This window comes from Stegostoma tigrinum, chromosome X, assembly GCF_030684315.1.
Source record: "Stegostoma tigrinum isolate sSteTig4 chromosome X, sSteTig4.hap1, whole genome shotgun sequence".
NCBI classification, from domain to species: domain Eukaryota; kingdom Metazoa; phylum Chordata; class Chondrichthyes; order Orectolobiformes; family Stegostomatidae; genus Stegostoma; species Stegostoma tigrinum.
In genome coordinates this window covers 11,656,463-11,680,679 of record NC_081404.1, presented here as the reverse complement: position 1 = coordinate 11,680,679, position 24,217 = coordinate 11,656,463, and the positions used below count along the sequence as shown (strand labels likewise).

Genomic DNA, 24,217 nt, shown 5'->3' with positions numbered 1-24,217 from the left:
CTTTTGAGCTCCTGAGATGCTGCTTGGCCTGCTGCGTTCATCCAGCTCCACACTTTGTTATCGAGAAAAGAGAGTAAACGTTTTGGGTCCAGTGACCTTTCTTCAGAACGAACGAACGATTCATTCACTTAATCCCCCTTGCCTGAAAACGTGTCCGTCTTTAGTTAAGACATTAACACGCTGTCTGTTTGAAGAAGAACAGGAGTTATCCTCTGTTTCCAGGTCAATATTTATCCTTCAATCAATATCAATAAGAAAGATCTGGTCATCATCAGTTTGCTTTTGTGGGATCTTGCTGTGTGGAAATTGGCTGTTGCTTTTCCTACATTAGTGCTGACTATTCAAAAGAACTTTATAGGTTAACATTGAAAAGATACTTGGATTTTCTATAACACCTTTCAATGAGCACAGGATGTCCCAGAGCTCTCTACCTCTGGAAAATGCGGTTACTGTTGTAATGTAGAAAGTGTCCCAGCCAGTGTGCACACAGCAAGATTCCACAAACATCAACGTGATGACGACCAGCAAATTTGCTTTCTCATGGTGTTGTTTGAGGAATGAATATGGGCTAAGATGCTAGGGAGAATGCCCCTGTTCTTCTTTTAGATCCTCTTGAAGTTGTGAAAAATGTGATAGAAGTGCAAAATGTTCTTCTTTTATTTGGATAATTGGAAGACATCTTGTGACATCTGCTTCTGAGCCAGAAATGCTGGGTTCAAATCCCATTCCAAAACCTGACAGCCAGAGAAAGTGTATTCAGAACATGGTCAAAAAATTAAAGCGTCAACCTGCAAATCCTTCCAACGTATGCCACTGGCAAGTGGTGACAGTAGGCAAGATTCCTAGTCAACCATATGATGGAAAGAATATAGAGCCTTTACCATCACTATCCATTGCTTAATACTACAAGTGTCTATTGCCACAGCAATGTGGACTCCTTCAGTGTCCATGAGCTCCTGGCTGGATTATCAATGTCAATCAGATTTATGCCAACAGCATGGGATTTGATCCCCATTCCAGTTGTAATGGACTCAGAACCTGTCTCTTTGGCATGGTGGCTCAGTAGTTAGCACTGCTACCTCACAGATCTGGGTTCACTTCCAGCCTCAGGTGACTGTCTGTTTGGAGTTTGCATATTCTCCCCGTGTCTGCATGAATTTGCTCCAGTTTCCTCCCATAGTCCAAAAATGTGCAGGTTAGGTGGGTTGGTCATGCTGAATTGTCCAGTGTCAAGCGATGTATAGGTTAGGTGGATTAGCCACAGGAAATACAGGGTTACAGGGATAGGATGGGGGGGGGGGGGGTTGGTCTGGGTGGGATGCTCTTCAGAAGGTCATTGTGGACTTGGTGGGCCAAATGGCCTCCTTCCACACTGTACAGATTCTATGATCCCCTTGGTGCAACAACACTGTGTGTCAGACCTGCTTTCAGATAGAGATCTGAAGAAGAATTAGTGAGGTTGCCTTCCCCTTTACATGAACCAACAGATCTTTCTGAATGAACATTCGGAATTAAACTGATTATATTTTAAATCTTGGAGAAGAAAATATGCTATAGGACTTAAAGGGAGAGTCATCTGGGCCTAGCAGTACTGAGAGAGTCTTTCTCTTTCTTTCTCGCTCACTGTTTTAAATGGGCATGTTCAAACATTCAGGACGTGCAAAGCTGGAGAGAATTTCACAAGCATGTTTATGATACTCTGCAATCACTGTACTGACCATGTGACTATCTCACTTCCTTTCTGATAAAAAGGCAAGGATGCAGAACGGGCAATAACACATAGGAAGTAAAGGATAAATGGCAAAAAAATATGCAAGCTCTTATTTTTCCCCTTTTACAAATCATAATCCTGGAGTGTTTTACAGTGCTGAAAGACTGCTATTGTTCCACCATGCTACAGGGTGAATGACCAAGTTTCTCTGTTACTTTCACAGATGTGCTACACTTCGTGTCCTTGTACCATCCACACTGGACCAGCATTAGATTTTGAAGAACATTCTGAGGTAGGCCCGCCTTAATCCTTCCCATACTTAAAGACTTTTCAGCTTGTGAAAATGGTCGTTGCTTTTAAGAAGAAAAAGATTGAACGTTAACTTTCCCCTCATTTTCTAATCAGGAATGTGGATCAAAATCTAAGGATTGAAAAGGACAGCAGCTTACAGGCAGCAATGGAAACTGCAGATTCTGATGATACAAAGTGTATACACCTCCCACTCACGGGCCATGGCTTCAGAGGCTTTTAATGTAATTTCTGCCTACAGTCTGCCAGCAATCTAACCCCAGATACATGAGGCAAACTGCCAAAATTCATAATGAGAAACAGGACAGTAAATTAATGATAACGGAACCAAATTAGCCCGATCCAATTATATTGATTTTGATTCATTAAGTTCAAAGCCAAAACATTTACTGCCAAATGATATGATGTTAAAAATTATTGAAGCCACATTTATTGTCGTTTCTTCTGTACAGCCAGGCCATATATTCCAGATATTCCATATCCCAAATGAACAGGAAGAAACCTTCAAGCTAACCAGCTTGGCTGCATTGAAAAGATACTTGGATTTTCTACAGCACCTTTCAATGAGCACAGGATGTCCCAGAGCTCTCTACCTCTGGAAAATGCGGTTACTGTTGTAATGTAGAAAGTGTCCCAGCCAGCGTGCACACAGCAAGATTCCACAAACATCAACGTGATGACGACCAGCAAATTTGCTTTCTCAAGATGTTGTTTGAGGAATGAATATGGGCTAGAGAGAATGCCCCTGTTCTTCTTCAAAGCAGTACCAAGGGACTTTATGTCTACCCAAGAGAGCAGGCACCCTGAATTTACAGTCATATCTGATGCCTCCAACAGTGCAGAACTCCTTCAGTACCGCACAGGAAATGTCAGCCTCGGTTGTTGCAGTCAAGTCCTAGAGTGGGATTTGAACCCATAGCCTTCTGACTCAGAGGTAAGAGTGCCACCGATTGAATCATGCACATCTAACATTATAGAGTCAGAGTACTGATTGACGCTATTTTCACATAAAAGTTGCTCCAACTGGCTTTCTGCTTTGGGTTAAAGCCTGTTCTCATAAACGTCCCTACTTGGAAATTTTAACCCTTGATTATCGAATGTCTCTTTCAGTACTATTAGATTTTTCTTCTCCCAGAAGGCTTAAAAAATGCAGAAGGATGCTTTTTTTTTCAATGTACCAATGTTACAAGCTATGTAATAGGATGCTGCCTTGTGGGAGTGGGAGTTAGTTTGTGCAGCAAATCCTGATTTGAAAATGGTTTCGGGTCATGACCAACTGGACACAAAGCAGATGTACAACAGGAAAGGGACAACATACAGTCTGTTTTTGTAAAGACTTGCATTTGAACATTTTGTGAAACTACTTGGAGATCTTCAAGCTCACTTTTGGTAAGTACACACTGGTAGTGAGAACCTTGCCTGCCGCCCTCAGGTTGGAAATTGATGGGCATGTTGCCAGTGTGTGCCCCTCACTTTTATCAATTCCAAAATGAATATGTTTGAATTAAAGACTGAGAGTTTCTTACTGAAATTTGGACATTGTTTACTAGTCTGGGGTGGGGAGTGGGGGGGAAGTTAGGGGTCGTATGCTGTTGTAACAATGGTTCCTTGGTTAACTGGACACTGCGTGCTGCTCACTACAGACTAATCACCTTAAACTCGACAAATGTGGAGACTGGTGCTTGGCTCAGGGCATTTGCATTTGCTAAGTAAAAATATGGTAGACCAGACCTATATCCTACAAGGACAATTGAAGCGAAAATGATTGATGATTTCAAAATGAAATTGGATGAACATTTGAAGGAAACAAACTTTCAGGGCTTCTGGGATAGAGTGGGAGAATGGGACTGATTGAATTGCCCTTATGAGAGCTGGCATGGACTCAGGGATGCACCAAATGGCCTCCCCCTGTATCATAATGACGAATTTAGGACAGTAAAGATAAATACATCATAGTCCCAGAGGACCTGAGGCTGCAGTCTCATTACAGAGACAGAGAGACAACTGGTGGTGCTTTAACCTGCAGGTCATCATTGCCTCAGGCGAGGGGCAAGATTGAGAAGGTGGGACCTCAGCTAGTGTGGGAATTGAACCTATGCTGTTGGCACCACTCTTGCATTGCAAAACAGCTGTTTGACCAACCAAACTAACCAAAGACCACTCCTCAACCCCTCCCCTCACCTGAGGCACGGTGACCCTCAGGTTGAACCACCACTAGTCATCTCTCTCTCTCTGTCTCTCTTTTTAATGAGAGTAGCTCTATAGTCTGGTAGGGCTATGGTAACATTACCTTGAGAGCAGTAATGTGCCTGGTTTTATCTCCCGTTTTGTCAAGTTACTTGCACTTGGGGTAGCAGCAGAACAAGTTAAAGTTGCCTCACACCCCGAGCTAGGGAGAATGAGGGAAGAAACAAAAAGAACAGCTACAAAAATGCACAAGTGTCAAGCTCATGAACAAGCAAGATCAGGCTAATCTGCAGATGCCCCCACCCATCAATGCGCTCCAGCAGCCTTCAAACATTCAGCACCCAAGCTCACACATAACAATGACCACTCGGGTGAGGTAATGCATTGCCTTTAGCGTGGATTTTCAAGGAACCTGCCTCACCCACACCAGCCTGTGGGAACACGAGCCAGCAGTCTCTCTGAAAACCTTGAGATTCTCAAGTGCTTCAGACAGATTGTATAACCACTTTGCAAACCCAAAAAAAAACACCTCACACGATATTAAAAATACGACAGGACTTGTATTTAGGAGGCTATTTGTGCAACTTTTGTTTTCCCACCAGACAGCTGCTGGCTCCAATTTCTCTCCAGTTAATAAGTAGAGGCTTTGGTGCCAAGTTCCTTACTACTCCTCACTAGTCCAACAGTTATACCAGAATTGGTTTAGCAAACCAAGGAATGGAGGGACTGGCACCTGGAGGATGGGCATCTGCCATCCTCCAAATACCAGTCTCTGCCACATCACCCATCCCCCAGATGCCAATCCCACCCATCCCTCAAGTGTCACTGCTGCCCATCCTCTAGGTGCCAGTCCCTACTGTTTCCCCAAGAGGGATTGGTACTTGGAGCATGGGTGATGTGGCAGGGGCTGGCACGTGGAGGATGGGCAGCAGTGAGCCAGCCCCTGCCACATCACCCATGCTCCAAGTACCAATCCCTCTTGGGGAAACAGTAGGGACTGGCACGTAGAGGATGGGCAGCAGTGACACTTGAGGGATAGGAGGGATTGACACCTGGAGGATTTAACAACACTGACACTCCATCTTCCAGGTATCGGTTCCTGCCATTCCCTCAATTGTCAGTGCTGCCCATCCTCCAGGTGCCAATTCCTACTATCCCCCAACTATCAGTGCTGCCAATCCCTCCTATCACCCAAGTGTCACTGCTGCCCATCTCCAGGTGCCAGCCCCTGCAACATCATCCATCCGCCAGGTGCCAATCCCTCTTGGGATAATTGGAGGAACTGGCACCTGGAGGATGGGCAGTAGTGACACTTGGGGATGGGAGGGATTGGCACCTGGAGGATGGGTGACGTGGCAGGGACTGACATTTGGAGGATATTAGATGCCAACCTGTATTTGTCCACTGAGCCAGCTTACTGAGCTTCTTCAGTACTGTCCTGCCTTTCAGAAAGCTTTTTTCAGGGATTGTTGGCATAGAAAATGCACTTTTGCAGTTGGAGTAGTACAAACTGTATGTGGAAGGAGCTTTAGTTTATATTTAGCCAGAATGAACTTAAGTCTTGGGTGTCTGATATTGCCAAAGAAGTGTGTTCCATATATCCTGAATAGCATCCTTGCTCTGATTCAGTACAAAATTCAGTTAAAAAGTTTGTTCAGAAAATTATGTTATTCTATAAATCAATGTTAATATAATTCACCAGTGATAATGGGAACTGCAGATGCTAGAGCATCCAAGATAACAAAATGTGGAGCTGGATGAACACAGCAGGCCAAGCAGCATCTCAGGAGCACAAAAGCTGACGTTTCGGGCCTAGACCCTTCATCAGAGAGATGATGAAGGATCTAGGCCCGAAATGTCAGCTTTTGTGCTCCTGAGATGCTGCTTGGCCTGCTGTGTTCATCCAGCTCCACACTTTGTTATCTCTTAATATAATTCACCAGCAGAGTACAATATTTTGTTAAATAATTAAATGAAAATTCATCCAATGAAGAGCAGAGCTCAAGCCGTCTAAAATGCTGTGACCCTTCTAACACAGCATTCACTGTCAAATTGATTTATCTTGAGATCAATGGAATTTTCCCTCTTTTTTTAAAATAATAGTCGTTTTCTTTCAAACGCAGAGCAGAAAGTATACCTTGTTCCGTTTCAGCCAAGAGGCTGAAGGTGGATAGGCTGGCTCCATTTCCCTGACAATGCAGAAACTGAAACATGCAGAACTGCCTGCTTTAGGAAAATCATGTCGATACAATGCAAATTGTCAGTGAAGTCAGGCTCCCTAGAATACCACGTATTAAATATAATTGATTGTATTGAATTGTACTGCTATGTCACTTTACAAATTTTAGTAATAACACTGTGGAGCTGGAGGAACACAGCAAGCCAGGCAGCATCAGAAGAGCAGAAAAGTCGACATTTCAGGTCCAACCGTTTTTCTGAAGAAGGGTCCTGACCCGAAATGTCAGCTTTCCTGCTACTCTGATGCTGCCTGACCTGCTGTGTTCATCCAGCTCCACACTGTGTTATCTCTGACTCCAGCATCGACAATTCTTACCATCTCTTTGGAATAACCCATATTTTTGGGGAAAATAAATCACTTACTCTGGTTTGAAAATTCAATTGTTTTAATGCTCCCCATAGAAGAGTTTACAATTTCTCTCATTCCTGTTTGTTTAGAATATTATTCCAAGCATCCCTCTCCAATTTGAATAAGATCTGCCTTTAATCACAGAACATCGGCATCTTTCATAAAAACAACTTTTCAGGTGTCAGGAACAAGTGCTGCTATTTACTATGGTGATATCGCAGAGATTTCACCTATTACAAAGTCTATGAAGTTTTTTTTAAATTAAAAGGCAGAGGAGGCAATATAAGTTGGATAAGGAGGATGTATTTTCCTTATCAGAGAGATCAGTAAATAGGAGGCCTAGACTTACAGTAATTCGTGAAAGGATGAGGGGGCCAATGAGATAAATTTTGTCACCCATAGAGTGGTGGGTGTCTGGAACTCACTGCCTGAAAGGATGGGACAGGTAGAAACTCTGATCATGGTTAAAAAATCTTGGAAATGTGCATGAAGTGCTGTATCCTATAAGGCTATGGAGCAGGAGCTGCAAAGTGGAATCAGACTATATAGCTCTTTTCTTGACCAGTACAGACATGATAGGCCAAACAACCTTCAACTGTGTCAAAGAATTTCAATGTTTGCCACACTCTAAGTTTCTGTCTTAAACTACCAGCTGTTTGTTCCATACCGGACTGTTGACACGGTTTTAGCATTAAGTGGGAAAGCTATCCCACCTGCTTCCCCGGAACAGATGTTAATGCAAACAGAAGGGCCAGGAATCTGGTCCTGACCTGATAAAATCCTCTCACGTTGATAATGAAATTGCCTCTTGTTTCCAAAAGCACCCAAGTTGAACTGAATGAAAGACCATTTCTCTGTGGGTAAGCGTTCACTTCCTCCACTTGCCTTTCCCCTCAAGGCTTCCTCTGGTGCTGAGAGCCTCAGCCACCTGGTCCTCCTTTGGTCTTTCAGATAGAACCATATTGTCAGCTGGAATTACTTCGGATTACCCATGGGGCTTATGTGATTAGAAACAGAGTGCAGATGTTACTGGCAGCAGCAGAGGCCTCATTAACACACTCATCCCTCTTCCCTCGTGACAGAAAAAAAAGGTTCAGCTTTGGCAAAGGGAATTGGGCAATGAAGGCAGTACAGGCCAAGAGTGACCTGTGCTGTCCCATCATCTAACTCTTTCAGCAATGTCTCCGTTACCATGAGAGGGAACAACAGAGGAGCTGCTGCAGAACTGTTTGTATAATTCCTTAAACTTACAAGGAGCCCGGTCCACATTAATGAAACAACTTTAAATGGCTTCATTGAATGTCCAACAGTTATAAGATGACTAGTTGGCACGGATTCACACCTTTCAGAAAAATTCCTCAGCAACCTCACTTGCCCTTGCTCATGGGGATGTCACCAGTGATGCAGAACTATTCTAAAGTTCACAAGTACTTCATTTGCTGTAAAGTGTAACATCAATTTGCACTTTGGGAACTGTGAGTAAAGCCTCACAATAATATCTCTCATTACTGCGAGCCACTCAAAATATAACTGGGCTTAAACAACTTGGAGCAAAAAGATTACTACCAATGAGTAACAACTTCAGTTCACACTAAATTATTTTAGCTCCCATCCGCTCGGGAAATGGGATTAAAATGCCTTCAGTTTGATTCTATTCAGGCCTCATTTCTATGGTTGCCTCCCAAGCGAGTGCAATTTTTATTTATTCTTTCATGGACGCAGGCTAGGTTAGCATCTACTGCCTATCACTGGTGCTGCTAAGCCACTTTCTTGAACTGCTGCAGTTTATGTGCTATTAGGTAGCCTCACAATAACATTAGGGAGGGAATTACAGGATTTTGATCCAGCGACGTTGAAGGAATATATTTCCAAGTCAGGATGGTGAGTGGCTTGGAGGGGAACTTGCAGGGGGTGGTGTTCCCATGTATCTGCTGCCCTTGTCCTTCTAGATGGAAGTGGTCTTGGGTTTGGAAGGTGCTGTCTGAGGACCCTTGGTGAATCTTGTGGATGGTACACACTCACCACTGGATATCACTGGTGAAGGGAATTAATGTTTATTGTGGTGGATGGTCAATCAAATAAGCTGCTTTAACCTGTACTGTACTGACCTTGAATGTTGGACCTGCACATGTCCAGGTAAGTGGATTTACACCTTGTAGACAGTGGACAGGCTTTGGGGAGTCAGGACGTAAGTTGCTCACCACAGTTGCAATGTATCAAAGCCAATAAACTTGATCTGACAGCGTAAAATGCTCTGAGAAACAGAATTTTTATGCACTGCCTCTACCTGGAAATACCAGCGGACAGCAAATACAAACAAAGTCAGTGCCAATGGTTTTCAGGTCAACTGGAGAGTGTCACAAAGTCACAACTGTGACTTTGCAATTACTGGACCTGTGGCTAGTGCTAAGATTGCAAATTTTGCTCATTCACAAGTAAATGGGGTCAATTCAGCTTAATAAAACTTGACACTTATCCTGAACTGCTTCCATTTCACTGGTACAAAGACTAGAGTTGGCAGATATTTAAGCAAGGGACTCAGGAGGAATGCGAGGAAGAATTTACTTTTTACACAGCAAGTGGTAATGACCTGGAACTTGCTGCCTACGAGGGTGGTGGAAGCAGAGACAAATCAAAAGGAAAATGGATTGGCATTTGGGGGAAATAAACTTGCAGGATTACAGGACAGAGTAGGGGAATGGGCCTGGCTGGATGACTGTCCAGAGAGCTACTACAGACTCAATGGCGTCCTTCTTTGTCTCAATGACTTGAGGATTTTAATATGAGAGTAATGTAGGGTTAGAATTGGTCCATTTTCGTCTTTACAATCAAATTGCCATCCATTTGTGCTCCTCTCATTCAAACTGTACCATTAAAGAAAAAAATCAAGATGGCCACCCTGCTGACAGACATAGGTTAATGTCACCTAATGTTCTCTGTCTCCAAAACATCAGGAAGCCCAAAGATATATTCTTGGGGTTTGAATGTATGTTTCTGATACTCAGCATGAGGTCATAGAGCATAGGATGTGGGAACAGAAGTAGGCATTCAGCCCATTCAGTCTGTTCCGCCATTCAAAGAAATCATGGCTGATCTGATAATCCTCAATTCCATTCTTCTGCCTTATCCCCATCACCCTTGATTCCTTGACTGATTAAACACCTATCTTAGCCTTGACTGTACTTAATGACGCAGCCTCTACAGCCCTCTGTTATTTGGAATTCCACAGATTCATCAGCCTCAGAAAAAAACTCCTCCTCATCTCTATCTTAAACGGGCAAGCCCTAATTCTGAGGTTATGCCCTCTGGTCCGGACTCTCCCAAAAGGAGAAACAACTTTCCCGCGGCTATCTTTTCAAGTCCTCTAAGAATCTATGTTTCAATAAGGTTGCTTCTCATTCTTCTAAATTCAAATAAGTCCAGGCCCAACCTACTCAACCTTTCCTCATAAGACACTCCATTCATACCTGGCGTCAATCTAGTGAACCTTCTCTGGACTGCCTCCAGTGCCAGTATATCTAGTATATCTTTCTTTCCTTAGATAAGGCGTCCAAAACTTTTCACGGTATTGTAGTTGTGGTCTAATTAGTGCCTTGTATAGTTTTAGCAAACCACACCCTGCCCTCAAACACTTATACACTTCATTCCCATTGAAATAAAGGCCAACGTTCCATTTGCCTTCCCTATAACCCATTGAACATGGAAGCTAGTTTTTAATGATCCATGGATGAGGACTTCCAAATTCCTCTGTGTTACTGCTTTCCCATTTAAATAATATTCAACTGTTCTATTCTTCCTGCCAAAAGTGCACAACCTTACAATTTTTCCACATCCATGCTGACCAGATACTCTACATTAATCTAGTCTATTTGCCAGCATTTGGCCCACATCTCTATTAATGTTTCCTATTCGTATACCCATCCAGATGCCTTTTAAATGTTGTAATTGTACCAGCCTCCACCACCTCCTCTGGCAGCTCATTCCATACACGCACCACCCTCTGCATAAAAAAGTCGCCCCAATTTGGACCAAAGGGTCTGTTTCCATGCTGAACATCTCTTACTCTATCTACTGAGTATTTCCTGCTCCTCTGATGCTGCCTCACTTGCTGTGTTTCTCCAGCTCCACACTGTATCGACTCTGACTTCCTGCATCTGCAGTTCTTGCTTCTTCCCATCTATAGTTGTGTCATCTGTAAACTCGGCTACAGTACATTCACTTCCTTCATTCAAGTCATTAATATATACAGTAAATAATTGTGCACCAATCCCTTTGGCATCCCTCTAGTTACAAACTGCCATCTTGAAAATGCACCCTTATCCCAACTCTCTGTCATCTATTCATCAGCCAATCCGTTGTCCATGCTAATATACTACCTCCAACATCATGTGCTTTTGTAGCCTAATATGCGGTAGCTTTTCAAACACCTTCCACAAATCCAATTATATTACATTCATTGTTTTCCCATTATCTATCCTGCTTGTTACTGCCTCAAAGGCCCCTAATGAATTTGTCAGGTGCGATCTCCCCTTCGTGAAGCCGTGTTTGATCATATTGTGTACTTGTAATTGGTCTGCTATTACATCCTTTTTCATGGACTCTAACATTTCCCCAATAATAGAGATTAAATTAACTGGTCTATACTTAGCATTTTTCTTTGTCTCCTTCCCTTCTGAAATAAAGGTTAAGAAGTTTGGTCTGTAATGGTTTCCCTTCAGGCCCAAATTCTGAAGATTAGGGGGAAGGATGGTGGTGCAGGAGTAATGTCACCAGAAACTCAGGCTGGCCACATGGGTTTAAATCTCACCATGCAGCAGGTGGAACTTAAAATCAATTAATAAAAATGGAATTGAAAGTTAGTCTCTCAGTAATGGTCACCGTGAAACGAGCCACGAAAGGAGATCAGCCATCCTTACCTGGACTGGCCTACATGTGACTCCAGACCCACAGCAATGTGATCAACTCTGAAACAGCTGAGCAAGTTGAAGAGCAATTAGGTTTGGGCATCAAATGCTGGCCTTACCAGCAATGCCCACATCCCATGAAAGAATATAGGTCTTTAAAAAATAAGGTCACAGTACCAGTGACAATCATGATGAAGGAGATTGATAAATACAGCACAGAAAGAGGCCATTCAACCCATTGTGTCTATCCCAGCTCTCTGCAAGAGCAATCCAAAAAATGAGACGTACTGTCCTGCCTTCTTTCAGGGCCTGTGAACTTTTGTCTGCTTCAGATTTTTTTTAATCTTCCTTGAAAAGAGAGAATGACAGGTTTGAGCAAGTAAACTCTCCTTGGTCTTTCTGGCTTTGCAGCAATCTAGGGAGCTTATATGCCTACTGAGACACGGGGCGTGGCATCTGTATTTTCAACAGTAAAATATGTAGAGGAAGGGGTTAATGAGCTTGATTTTTATTTTAATGAAAGATGTCAACGTCTTCTGAGCTTAAATTTCAATAGCCCTATTACACGATTCTTGGCAGGATATCATCCAGTTATGACTAATGCACTTTATGTACTAAAGAAAATCCGCCCATGCTTTACAAAGGTGCCCTACGGCAACAAATTTGAGGGAATTTCTGAAAAAAATCCACTTTATATAATACAGATCTCATGTCAAGGCTACAGTAACAGTTCCCATCTCAGGAGTGACAAAATGAAGGCAGTGTGCTTTTTCTTAAGGGCCCTCCCATTAGGAGCGATAATCCCGCACAATAATCTCATTCTACCAGAAAAGTCTTCAATAAGGAGACTTCAAGCTCCTAGAGCTGATATATGGGCTGTCAGGTCCAAAAATGAACACTGTAGAATGGTTGAGATAACAAGGTGTAGATCTGGATGAACACAGCAGACCTTTCAGAAGAAGGGTTTAGGCCGGAAACGTCAGCCTTCCTGCTCGGCCTGCTGTGTTCATCCAGCTCTACACCTTGTTATCTCAGATTCTCCAGCATCTGCGGTTCCTACTGTCACTGTAGAATGTTCTCTGTCTCCGTTCTCAATTGATACTGATTGCAATGATCTCAGTCAAAGGAGAGAGAGGATGCTAAAGCTTAGTTTTGTCAGAATGCTAAGGATGGGGACCAAAACAAAAAGGCTTTGGTTTCAGGAATTATGCTGGGAATCTCACTGGCACCTGATGCAATCCATAGGAACCACCATTCTTCAAATTCTCCTAATGGGGGCTGCCATGTGAAGTGTGGGTAGTCAGTGCCCTGTAGGAACCATGCATTCTCACACAGACATCTTTAGGAACTGAAACTGGCACCACTATAAATTTCACAACATGGCACTGAGGGTCTTGCAATGAGACAGACTTTCAAGGTGCAGGGCCACTCCCCCAACAAAAATCTTCTTCCACCCCTTTATCCACACCGGCAATAAACTTCTCACACATGTCTGATTACACAGCCATGCCATCACTAACAGCATCTATTTCCCCATCTGAGAAACCACTGGTCTCCGTCCCTGTCTCAGCTAAGCTGCTGCTGAAATCTTCATCCATGCCTTTGTTAGCTCAACTGTTCGAACACACTCTCAGTTAGTCTCCCATGGTCTACCCTGTAAGCTTGAGGTCACCCACACTGCTGCTCATGTCCTTACTTGTACCAAGTCCTGTTTCTGTCTCACTCCGTGGCTCACTGAAGTACATTGGTTTCTGGTTGAAGACAGAATAAAAACTTGCATTTCCATGGTGCCATTCACAACTACTGAACATCTCAAAACACTTTACTCCCAAGCAAGTATTGGTGAAATGTGGTCAGAGATAATGGGAACTGCAGATGCTGGAGAATCCAAGATAACAAAATGTGAGGCTGGATGAACACATCAGGCCAAGCAGCATCTCAGGAGCACAAAAGCTGATGTTTCGGGCCTAGACCCTTCATCAGAGAGGGGGATGGGGTGAGGGTTCTGGAATAAATAGGGAGAGAGGGGGAGGCGGAACGAAGATGGAGAGAAAAGAAGATAGGTGGAGAGGAGAGTATAGGTGGGGAGGTAGGGAGGGGATAGGTCAGTCCAGGGAAGACGGACAGGTCAAGGAGGTGGGATGAGGTTAGTAGGTAGATGGGGGTGCGGCTTGGGGTGGGAGGAAGGGATGGGTGAGAGGAAGAACAGGTTAGGGAGGCAGAGACAGGTTGGACTGGTTTTGGGATGCAGTGGGTGGGGGGGGAAGAGCTGGGCTGGTTGTGTGGTGCAGTGGGAGAAGGGGAGATTTTGAAGCTGGTGAAGTCCACATTGATAACTTCACCAGCTTCAAAATCTCCCCTTCCCCCACCGCATCCCTAAACCAGCCCAGTTCTTCCCCTCCCCCCGCTGCACCACACAACCAGCCCAGCTCTTCCCCTCCACCCACTGCGTCCCAAAACCAGTCCAACCTGTCTCTGCATCCCTAACCTGTTCTTCCTCTCACCCATCCCTTCCTCCCACCCCAAGCCGCACCCCCATCTACCTACTAACCTCATCCCACCTCCTTGACCTGTCCGTCTTCCCTGGACTGACCTATCCCCTCCCTACCTCCCCACCTAAACTCTCTCCACCTATCTTCTTTTCTCTCCATCTTCGGTCCGCCTCCCCCTCTCTCCCTATTTATTCCAGAACCCTCACCCCATCCCCCTCTCTGATGAAGGGTCTAGGCCCGAAACGTCAGCTTTTGTGCTCCTGAGATGCTGCTTGGCCTGCTGTGTTCATCGAGCCTCACATTTTGTTATCTTGGTGAAATGTGGTACCTGTTTTAATATAGAAAAGCCTAGATCTTAAAATTCTCATCCTCCTTTTCAAATCCCTCCACAGTCTCTTCCCTCCCTATATCTGTAATCTCCTCCAGCGCCACAACCATCTGAGTTATGTCCTCCTCGAATTCCTGCCTCTTCTGCATTCCCAGTTTGAATTGTTCCACTATTGGTGGCTGTGCCTTCAGTTGTCTGGACTCTAAACTCTGGAATTCCCTCCCCAAATTCCTCTACCTTGAGAGATTTTCCTCCTTTAAGTCACTCTTCAACACAAGGTTTCAATCATTGTAGAATCAAAATTCCTACAGCATGGAAGCAGGCCATTCAGCCCATCGAGTCCACAGTGACCCTCTGAAGAGCATCTCACCCAAACCCACACCTCCCACCCTCTCCCAGTAACCCTGCAATTACCCTGGCCAACCCACCGAGCCCGCACATGCCTGGGCACTATGGGACACTTTAGCATGGCCAGTCCACCCTAACCTGCACACCTTTGGACTGTCCTAACAACTGTGGCTCAGTTTCACACGATGAAGCACCTTGGGAGGGATATTTTACAGGCGCTATGTGAATGAAAGTTTTTGTTGCACAAATTCGAATAAGGACGCTCGTTCTAGCAGCACCAGGTCAGTATTTTGGTTCCTAGGTGAATCTTGCACCAAAGTAAAATCCACGCGGCTTGTCAGGATCCCGACTGGGAGCCACACACACTTCAGTTTAAACCCCTGCCTGTTTGAGATGTGCACAAAGCTTCCCCCAACCCAACCCCTCCTGAAGTTTAATCATTCATCACAGGCAGACCTGAGAGCTCCCGCTACCCCTTTTGCAACCAGCTCATGTCAATGACATCTCCAACTGGTGCACAAGGAGCTAGAAAGAGACACTGACAGCTCATGTACAGAAAGCGGAGCAGGGACAGGGGGTCTTGCAGTTTGCAGTCTCATTCCAGCATGAAAGGTCAGTCTGGAAATAATACAGCTATTGTTAGCTGGGAAGGCTCGGAAACATGTTGTCCGTTAACAGAGGCAACCTCGCCCCCCCACCCCACTTCGATTTCTCCTCTCCAAGACAAAACTGCGGTAGTCACAAGTCAGCTGCTCTGCAGAACACAAGGCAGAGAAGTAACTCTGTTGTAGCCCTGTAGCCTGGACAGGATACATCTCACCGCCAGTTCCCATCGTTTCACTAACCAGCTGACCCTGTGAAAAGTTTTCCACGGACCTGCAAGGCACACTCCCAGTTCCAAAGCACAGAAGCATGAGTGCTCCTGCTAACGCCGCGCCTGCAGCTTTTATGATTCGGGATTAAAACAAAATTCCACAAAGAAACGGCACGCAACAAGTTACCTGCGATGCAACTTTTCTGCCTCTGGCCTTCTCGAGAGTCGACATTTTACAACCAGGGTCGCCGGCTTCGTGTTCTTTTTTGCTTCCTCCGCCCTCCCAGGGAAAAATGAAAACACTGAGGCTGTTTCTGTGGACCAGCACAGAGTGCGTTTGTGAGGCTGCTCTGCTGCTGATACACTGCGCGCTCTCGCCCCCTCTCTCTCTCTCTCTCCCCTTCAGTTTTTAAACCTTGCCAAAACAAACCTTCTGTCCGCAGAACCATTACTCCAACATTCAGTGAAGCCAATGAAAAGCTGCACCTTCCTCATCCCCTCAAACCTACTTTTACGACAACAGAAAACAAACTGCGATATTCATTAATTCGTGCTCTCAGCCACGATCGTTATTTTGGCTGCAGGGTTCAATTCATAAATACTTAAGCCAACAGCATCTGGGTCTTGTGTTGTAAGGTCAGAAATTACACAACACCAGGTTATAGTCCAACAGGTCTATTTGAAAACACAAGCTTTCGGAGACTCTCTCCTGTGAGACTCCGAAAGTTTGTGATTTCAAATAAACCTGTTGGGACTATAACCTGGTGTTGTGTGATTTCTGACTCCCCCAAGTCCAACACCTCTACATCGTTGTGTTGTAAGCAAACCTTCATATTACTTGCGAGATTAAGCCTCTCACATGAGAATGAATATAGTCAAGCTCAGGAGAAATGAGGTTTTATCTGTGAGATTCTACAATGCTATTTTGGAGTCCATGTCAAAATAAGTACTTGCATTTCTATAGCATCTTCCCATCCTCAGTGTCCCAAAGTGCTTTACAGCCAATTTTTTTGAAGTATCATCCCCTTAATTTGTGTACAGCAAGCTCCCACAAACAGCAAAGTGATAACGAGCAGATAATCTAGTCATTGTGATGATGATCAAGGGATAAGAACACCAAAGAGAATTCACAGAATGGTTACAGTGCAGTAAACGTCCATTCTATAAGGCACAGGTCAGGTGTATGATGGAATACTCCGCCCTTGGCTGGATGGGTGCAGCCCTAACAACACTCGAGAAGCTTGACACCATCCAGCACAAAGCATCCCACTTGATTGGAACCACATCCACAATCATCCATTCCCTCCACCACTGATGCTCAGTAGCTGCGGTGTGTAGCTTCTATGAGTTGCACTGCAAAAAATTCATCTTAGCACCTTTCAAACCTACAACCACTCCATCCAGAAGGACAAAGGCAGCAGATACATGGGAATGCCACTTTCCTCCAAGCCACTCACCTTCCTGACTTCGAAATATGTCGCTGTTCCTTCAGTGTTGCTTGGTTTTCAATCTTTGAATTCCCTCCCGAAGGGCATTGTGGGTCAATCCATAGCAGGTTGACTGCAGCAGTTCAAGAAGGCAGCTCTCCGCCACCTTCTCAAGGGGCAACTAGGGATGAGCAATAAATGCTGGGCCAGCCAGTGTCATCCACATCCCACGAGTAGATAAAAAAAAAAAATTCAGTCAATTATGCCTGCAGTGCCTCTCAGAGAATTTAAATTTTGTGCCAATCTCCTGTCTTTTGCCTGTAACCGCTGCATATTGTTTCTATTTAAATAATAATCTACTGCCCCTCTTGAATGCTTTAACTTGCCTCCCCACATTTCCAGGCAGTGTATTTCTTATCCTCACGACATGCGAGATGAAAAATGTTTCTTTTCCTCACCTCACATTTACTTCTTTTGCAAAACACTAAAAGTCCTCTGGTTCTCAATCTGTTTGAGTGAGGACAGTTTCTCCTTTTCTGCTCTGTCTAGACCTTTCATGATTTTGAAAATTGGTATCAAATCTCCTCTTATCCTTCTCCTCTCCAAAAAGACCAGTTCCAACTTTTCAATCTATCCTCATTAAGTGTTACATCCTTGGAACCAGTGTTATAAACCTGTTCTGCACTGTCTCCAATACATTCACAACTTGCCCATAGTTTGATATCCTCCAGCTGAGGTCTAACCAGTGTCTGACATAAGTTCATTGTAATTTCCTTGCTGTTGAACTCTATGCCACAATTTATGAAACCTAGGATACTGTGTGATTTATTAACAGGTTATTCTACATAACCTGCCACCTTTAATGACTTAAGTACAAATACACCCAGGCATCTCTGCTCCTGCACACTCTTTCGAGTAATACCCTTTGTTTTATATGGTCTCTCCACGTTCTTTGGAGCAAAGTTTATCACGTCATGCTTTCTGCATTGAACTTCATCTGCCAGCTGCTCAGTTCACCAATCTGTCAATATCCTTAGAAGTTCTACATCCTCCTCCTCACGGTTTACAAGTTACTTCTTCGAGATAATTCCATGAGATCTTCTGTGTCCACTAGAGAAGGCAGGCAAGCGATCGGTTTAACTCGTCACATAAAACCTGGCACCTTGGATTGTGCAGCCCACCCTCAGCACTGCACTGGAATGTCAGCTTTGATTTTTGTGTGCATGTCCTGGGATTCAATCCTACAATCTTCTGACTTAGTGTCATGTGTGATGTCCACCCAGGCATGGCTGGTAATCTATATAATAACAGAAGTAAGTGCTTACAACAACTACCTGGTGGCTGAGTGGTTAGCACTGCTGCCTCATAGTGCTGGAGAGCTAGGTTTGATTTTACCCTTGAGTAACCATCTTTGGAGAGTTTGCACATTCTCTCCGTCTCCGTGGGTTTCCTCCAGGTGCTTCAATTTACGTACACAGTCCAAAGATGTGCAGGCTAGGTGGAATAGCTGTGGGAAATACAGAGATAGGAAAAAGGGTGGGTCTGGGTGGGAAGGTCTTCAGAGGGTCAGTGGATACTTAATAGGCCAAATGGCCTGCTTACACACTGTAGGGATTCTATGAGCTTTGCCTCTTCCCGGCACCATCCTGAGGGATTGTGTCCATGTTAAAAAAGTCCTATTTGACTTTCAATAGTATCAATATCACAGAAACTTTGACCACCAAATACCTTGTGGATCAGCATTGACCAGAAGCTTATCTGGATGTACCATAGCAATATTGTAACGGGAAGGAGAAGACTGCAATGAGCAACTCACCTCCTGAAGCATCAACGTCTGTCCACTACCTACATGATACAAGTCAGGAGTGTGATGGAATACTCTCAATGGGTGCAACTCCAACAACATTTAGGTAGCTCCGCACATTCCAGGACAGTGTTGCTTTTTCAAGCAGACTGCAGATCATTGAGCTCAATACTCACTCCATCCTATATTGGCACTCCTTGCTTGCTGTGCGTTCAATCTACCTGATGCACTGTCGCATATTGCCAAAACTCAAACCCTGCCAGCAACCCTACATAAGTACAACAGCATCTGGCACAAAAAATCCCTTTTGTTGGCACTACATCCACCACCTCCAACATTCACTCTGTCCACCAGTGTCGCATTATGGCAGCAGTGCGTAACATCAACAAGACACAAGGCAATAGTCCACTGAGGCTCCTGAGACAAGATCTTCCAAACCCATGACTTCTACCAGCTAGAAGGACAGGGTCAGCAGGTACATGGGAACACCTCCACCTGCAAGTTCCCATCCAAGCAACTGACCTTCCTGACTTGGAAATATATTACCATTCCTTCAGTGTCACTGGGTTGCTGGAACTCCTTGCAAACAGCATGGTGGGTGCACGTACACTCAAGGACATCAGCAATTCAAGAGGTGACTTCATGTTCTCCAGGGCCATTAGAGATGGGAAATAAAGGGTGGCCTACCTGTGAATGAATAAAAAAAAAGTCTTCCTCTGCCCACAGGGCTTGCTGTCATCAACAAATTCTTCAGACACCTAGTTCTGCATTTTTTCAATATTATAAATAGCAACTGTCACCTTTGAGGAGCAATATTGAATTTTGTCTATATTCTGAACATGAATTACAACTGAGACAGGCACCAAAGTGCAAAGGTAATGTGTCACAACCATTCAAATTTCCTGAAACAGCTCATTTGCAACTTTATTCACAATTGATGCTAGGGTGGTATGACAGATACACACAATATAATCATCTACAGTGCAGGACTATTCAGCCCACTGAGGCTGCACTGACCCTCCAAAGAGCATCCCAGCCCCCGCATGCTATAATTACCATTGCTAATCCACATAGCCTGCACACTATAGGGCAATTTAGCACAGCCAATCCACCAACCTGCACACCTTTGGAGTGTGGGAAGAAACCAGAGCACCCAAAGGGAAAATGTGTAAACTCCACACAGTCACCTAAGGCTGGAATTGAACCCAGGTCTCCCAGCAATATGAGGCAGCAGTGCTAACCACTGCACCACCTCCTGAATAGTGTTCCACCAGCTCGGAGCACTGTGTATAGTCCTGACCTCAATATTACAAAACGGGTGTAGAAGCCTGGGAGAAGGTAAAAACAAGCTTTACAAGAATGATTCCAGAACTGAAAGGTTATACTTATCAGGAAAGGCTGAAAAGACAGTGGCTCTATTCTCTAGAAAATAAAGGCTGATGGGTTGACCTGATATACAAAAATCTCAAAGATTACAAAAGGATTTTGATAGGGTTGATGTGCAAATTTTGGGGGGAAGCTCAGAACTAGGGAATCACAATATAAGTTTGTGACTAATAAATCTCTTAACTCAGAGCAGTGAAAATGTGGGACTCGCTGAGACAGGATGTGGTTGAGGCCTATCATGGATACATGTAAGGGATGTACACAAAGCAGTGAAATGGAATAGAAGGACATGGTGATGAGGTCAGATGAAGAGATAGTTTGAGGAGGCTAGTGTGGGGCATAAACACCAGCACACACATGTTTACTCAGAATTCAGATATCATACTGTGAAATTTTTTAAATTAAATTTATCGCAACCGCGAGTCAATCCAACATCACTGCAATGATAGTAGGAACTGCAGATGCTGAAGAATCTGAGATAACAAGGTGCAGAGCTGGATGTACACAGCAGGTCAAGCAGCATCATAGGAGCAGGAAAGCTGACGTTTCAGGCCTAGACCTTTCAGAAATGGGGGAAGGGAAGGGTGTTCTGAAATAAATAAGGAGAGAGGGGAGGGGACTAGAAGATGGATAGAAGAGAAGATAGGTGGAGAGGAGAAAGACAGGTCAAAGAGGTGGGGATGGAGCCAGTAAAGGTGAGTATTGGCAGGGACTTAGGGAGGGGATATGTCAGTCTAGGGAGAACAGACAGGTTGAGGGGAGGGGAGATTTTGAAGCTTGTAAAGTCCCAGTCGCGAACCATTTCAACTTCCCCTCCCATTCCTCAGACGACATGTCCATCCTGGGCCTCCTGCAGTGCGACAACGATGCCACCCGAAGGTTGCAGGAACAGCAACTCATATTCCACTTGGGAACCCTGCAGCCCAATGGTATCAATGTGGACTTCACAAGCTTCAAAATCTCTCCTCCCCCAACCACATCCCAAAACCAGCCGAGTTTGCCCCGCCTCCCTAACCTGTCCTTCCTCCCACCTATCCCCTCCTTCCACCTCAAGCACCAGACCCATCTCCTACTTACTAGCCTCATCCCACCCCTTTGACCTGTCCGTCCTCCCTGGACTGACCTATCCCCTCCCTAATCCCCACCGATACTCAACTTTACTGGCTCCTTCCCCGCCTCTTCACCTATCTTCTCCTCTATCCATCTTCTATCTGCCTCCCCCTCTCTCCCTATTTATTTCAGAACCCCCTTCCCCTCCCCCATTTCTGAAGAAGGGTCTAGGCCCGAAACGTCAGCTTTCCTGCTCCTCTAATGCTGCTTGGCTTGCTGTGTTCATCCAGTTCTGCACCTTAGTATCACTATGATGATAATGGGTTAAAGGTTTCTCTTCAAATAGATTCTGTGCCACTCTCATGTTGAAAGATGAATAAGGCACTTTCAGTTAAAGTGGTTTTTCATGTGTTTACGGCTGTTCATATATAAAGCATTTTTTCTACACTGTAAATACTCCATACAACCTTACACTACAGATAAAGGTGAGGTAATCACTAAATCTATGCTGAGGTCCCCCATACTCTGTGATTATGGGCTGTGAATGAAGATTTAGGGCTGAACCTTAATAGAAATCGGTAGTGCCATTTTTTTGGTGAGTTTCATGGAGGTTTTCTCTCTGTGAGTCCAAGCGGGTTTCCTTATGGTGAGTTTCATGGAGGTTTTCTCTCTGTGAGTGCAAGCGGGTTTCCTTACGCTAGCCTCTCAAACAGACCTCATTAACTATGCATCACATACCTCTGATGTCCTGCTCATCATATTCTCCCCTTTTACCACAGGTGGAAGTGCAGGCCACTGCCAGAATCTCACTGGATTCCTGGCACTGATGCCATCTTTAACGTCCAGTCATATACCAAGTGAGGCATTCTGCAGCTGCCCTTCCTGGTTCCTGTCAATTGCCCCAGAAGATAACTGTCACCCCACTTTGCTGACAGGGGCCTGGGATTCCTGGTGGATGGGGTGAGGCGGTCATTGCCCCTGGAGAATGTCCTGAGATGTTGGTGACTGACGGAGGTCTGGTTTGGAGTCACCAGGTTACTGCTCTGACTTTCCTGTCAGGAATTGTCTCTGTCTACTTTCTATCCTGATGGTCGGAGAATGGGAAGGTCCATATCAATGAGGCCAGGTGATGTCATAATGAGATGTTAATGTATGCCAAACCATGTAAATCAGCCTCTCGCCACTCATTTACAAGAATCACATCTCACTCCTTTGGAAAAGGGACTTCTGGCTCTCAATGACAGGAAGCTCTTCATTGCTCATCCCACACAATTCTCCCAGCTTTCTCACTAATTCCCCCAAAGTTTAGAGACTGGGAAGATTTCACCCTAAGAAACGGATGGAGGAGCAGATAGTTTTTGACGATAGGTGAAGGATAGCAGAGCTACAAATGCCCTCTTTGGTGGTATATTTTGATACCCCTTAATATGGTCCGCTGTTAGGAAGGGAATTCAGGATATTAGCTCAGCGACAGTGAAGGAACAGCAATATAGGTCTGAGTCAGGATAGTGAGTAGCATGGAAGGGAATTTGCAGGCAGTGGTGTTGCCATGCAACTTCAGCCCTTGTCTATGTGGTAGAGCTCGTGGTCATGTTGAGTTGCTTCTCTCTTACATACCACAGTGCGGAGAAATTGAGTGGAAGCACATCCAATTAGGGGGCAACTTTAGCCAAAGCTGGGCAGCTCTTAGCACTCATACTGGCAGGAGCCTGGCATCTGGTCATCCATAACTAGATTAGATTCCCTACAGTGTGGAAACAGGCCCTTCGACCCAACAAGTCCACACCGCCCCTTGGAACATCCCACCCAGACCCATCCCCTTGTAACCCACACACCCCTGAACACTACGGGAAATTTAGCATAGCCGATCCACCTAACCTTCCTTGGACTGTGGGAGGAAACCGGAGCACCCGGAGGAAACCCACGCAGACACGGGGAGAATGTGCAAACTCCGCACAGACAGTTACCCGAGGCTGGAATCGAACCCAGGTCCCTGGCGTTGTGAGGCTGCAGTGCTAACCACAGTCACCATGCCGCCCAAAATGAAGAAAAGCAAAGACCATTCTTGACAAATCATTTCCTTCGTTGAAGCTAAATGAACAGTGGACTAGGCCAATCCCAGCTACTTGAGGCAAAAGAGAAACGAGAAAACATCGGGAACCCTTGGGTTACTGAGTTGCCCTAAAGTGATTTAATTTTGACAAGTTCCTGTAGTGCGTCAGGAGTTAATAAATACCAGAGTTTACACAAACTCCTGTCAGAGGCAGCAGCTGCCAGTACACCGAGTGAATCCAGGGATGTGTGTTTATAGATCTTGAAATATTTTTAGCAGAACATTACATAACGTCGTTCAATCATTCTGCATTTTTTTCAGCCAGGATTCTTTGCAATTTCCCTCTTGGTCTACCTGGGCTCTCCTTCAAAGCTGTTGATTCTACAAATCTTGTGTGGCACGCCAGAAAGTAGCTCATTGTTATCTTACAATGCTCAGAGGTGAAGTGCAAAGACAGCTGGTTTTGCCAACACTTTCTAAGTTTGTGCAAAAATATGGCAGGAAGATCACGGAACAGAGTGCTTTTCATTTCATATTTGACCATTATATTCAGAGACTAGGTAGGGAATGTCCAAAACAGACACTGAATCTGAGAAGGGAAAATATAACCCTTCATGATTTGTCATCTGACATCCTCCAGTTTCATTCAATCAGGTACTGTTCTTTACTCCAAATGTGAGTGGTCAAAGATGACTTTGAATTTTATTAATTCCTCTCTTCTTTCTAATTTATGTATCAACATATAAATGATATGAGCAGGAGTAGTCCACTCAGCACATTGACCTGGCTCTGCCATTCAGTAACATTAGGGCTGATC

At 44.6% G+C, this 24,217-nt stretch overlaps 1 protein-coding gene and 1 long non-coding RNA gene across 6 annotated transcripts in view; one reads left to right on the top strand and one right to left on the bottom strand.

Annotated features, from left to right (window-relative positions):
* The window catches only part of LOC125448205 (tensin-2-like), a 265,005-nt gene that overhangs the window by 174,911 nt on the left and 65,877 nt on the right, over nucleotides 1-24,217 (bottom strand). Inside the window, exon 1 of one of the 5 annotated variants that reach the window (XM_059643470.1) lies at nucleotides 15,868-16,236. The exons of the other annotated variants lie outside the window; for them this stretch is intronic. Coding sequence (XP_059499453.1) covers nucleotides 15,868-15,912 — 45 coding nt within the window. The 5' untranslated portion in view covers nucleotides 15,913-16,236. Of the gene's footprint in view, nucleotides 1-15,867; nucleotides 16,237-24,217 lie in introns of those variants that run through there. 5 annotated transcript variants of the gene reach the window in all.
* On the top strand, nucleotides 1,933-3,446 carry LOC125448389 (uncharacterized). The gene is made up of 3 exons (XR_009443521.1): nucleotides 1,933-2,003; nucleotides 2,117-2,244; nucleotides 2,473-3,446. It is a non-coding gene; the product is annotated as an uncharacterized LOC125448389 (long non-coding RNA).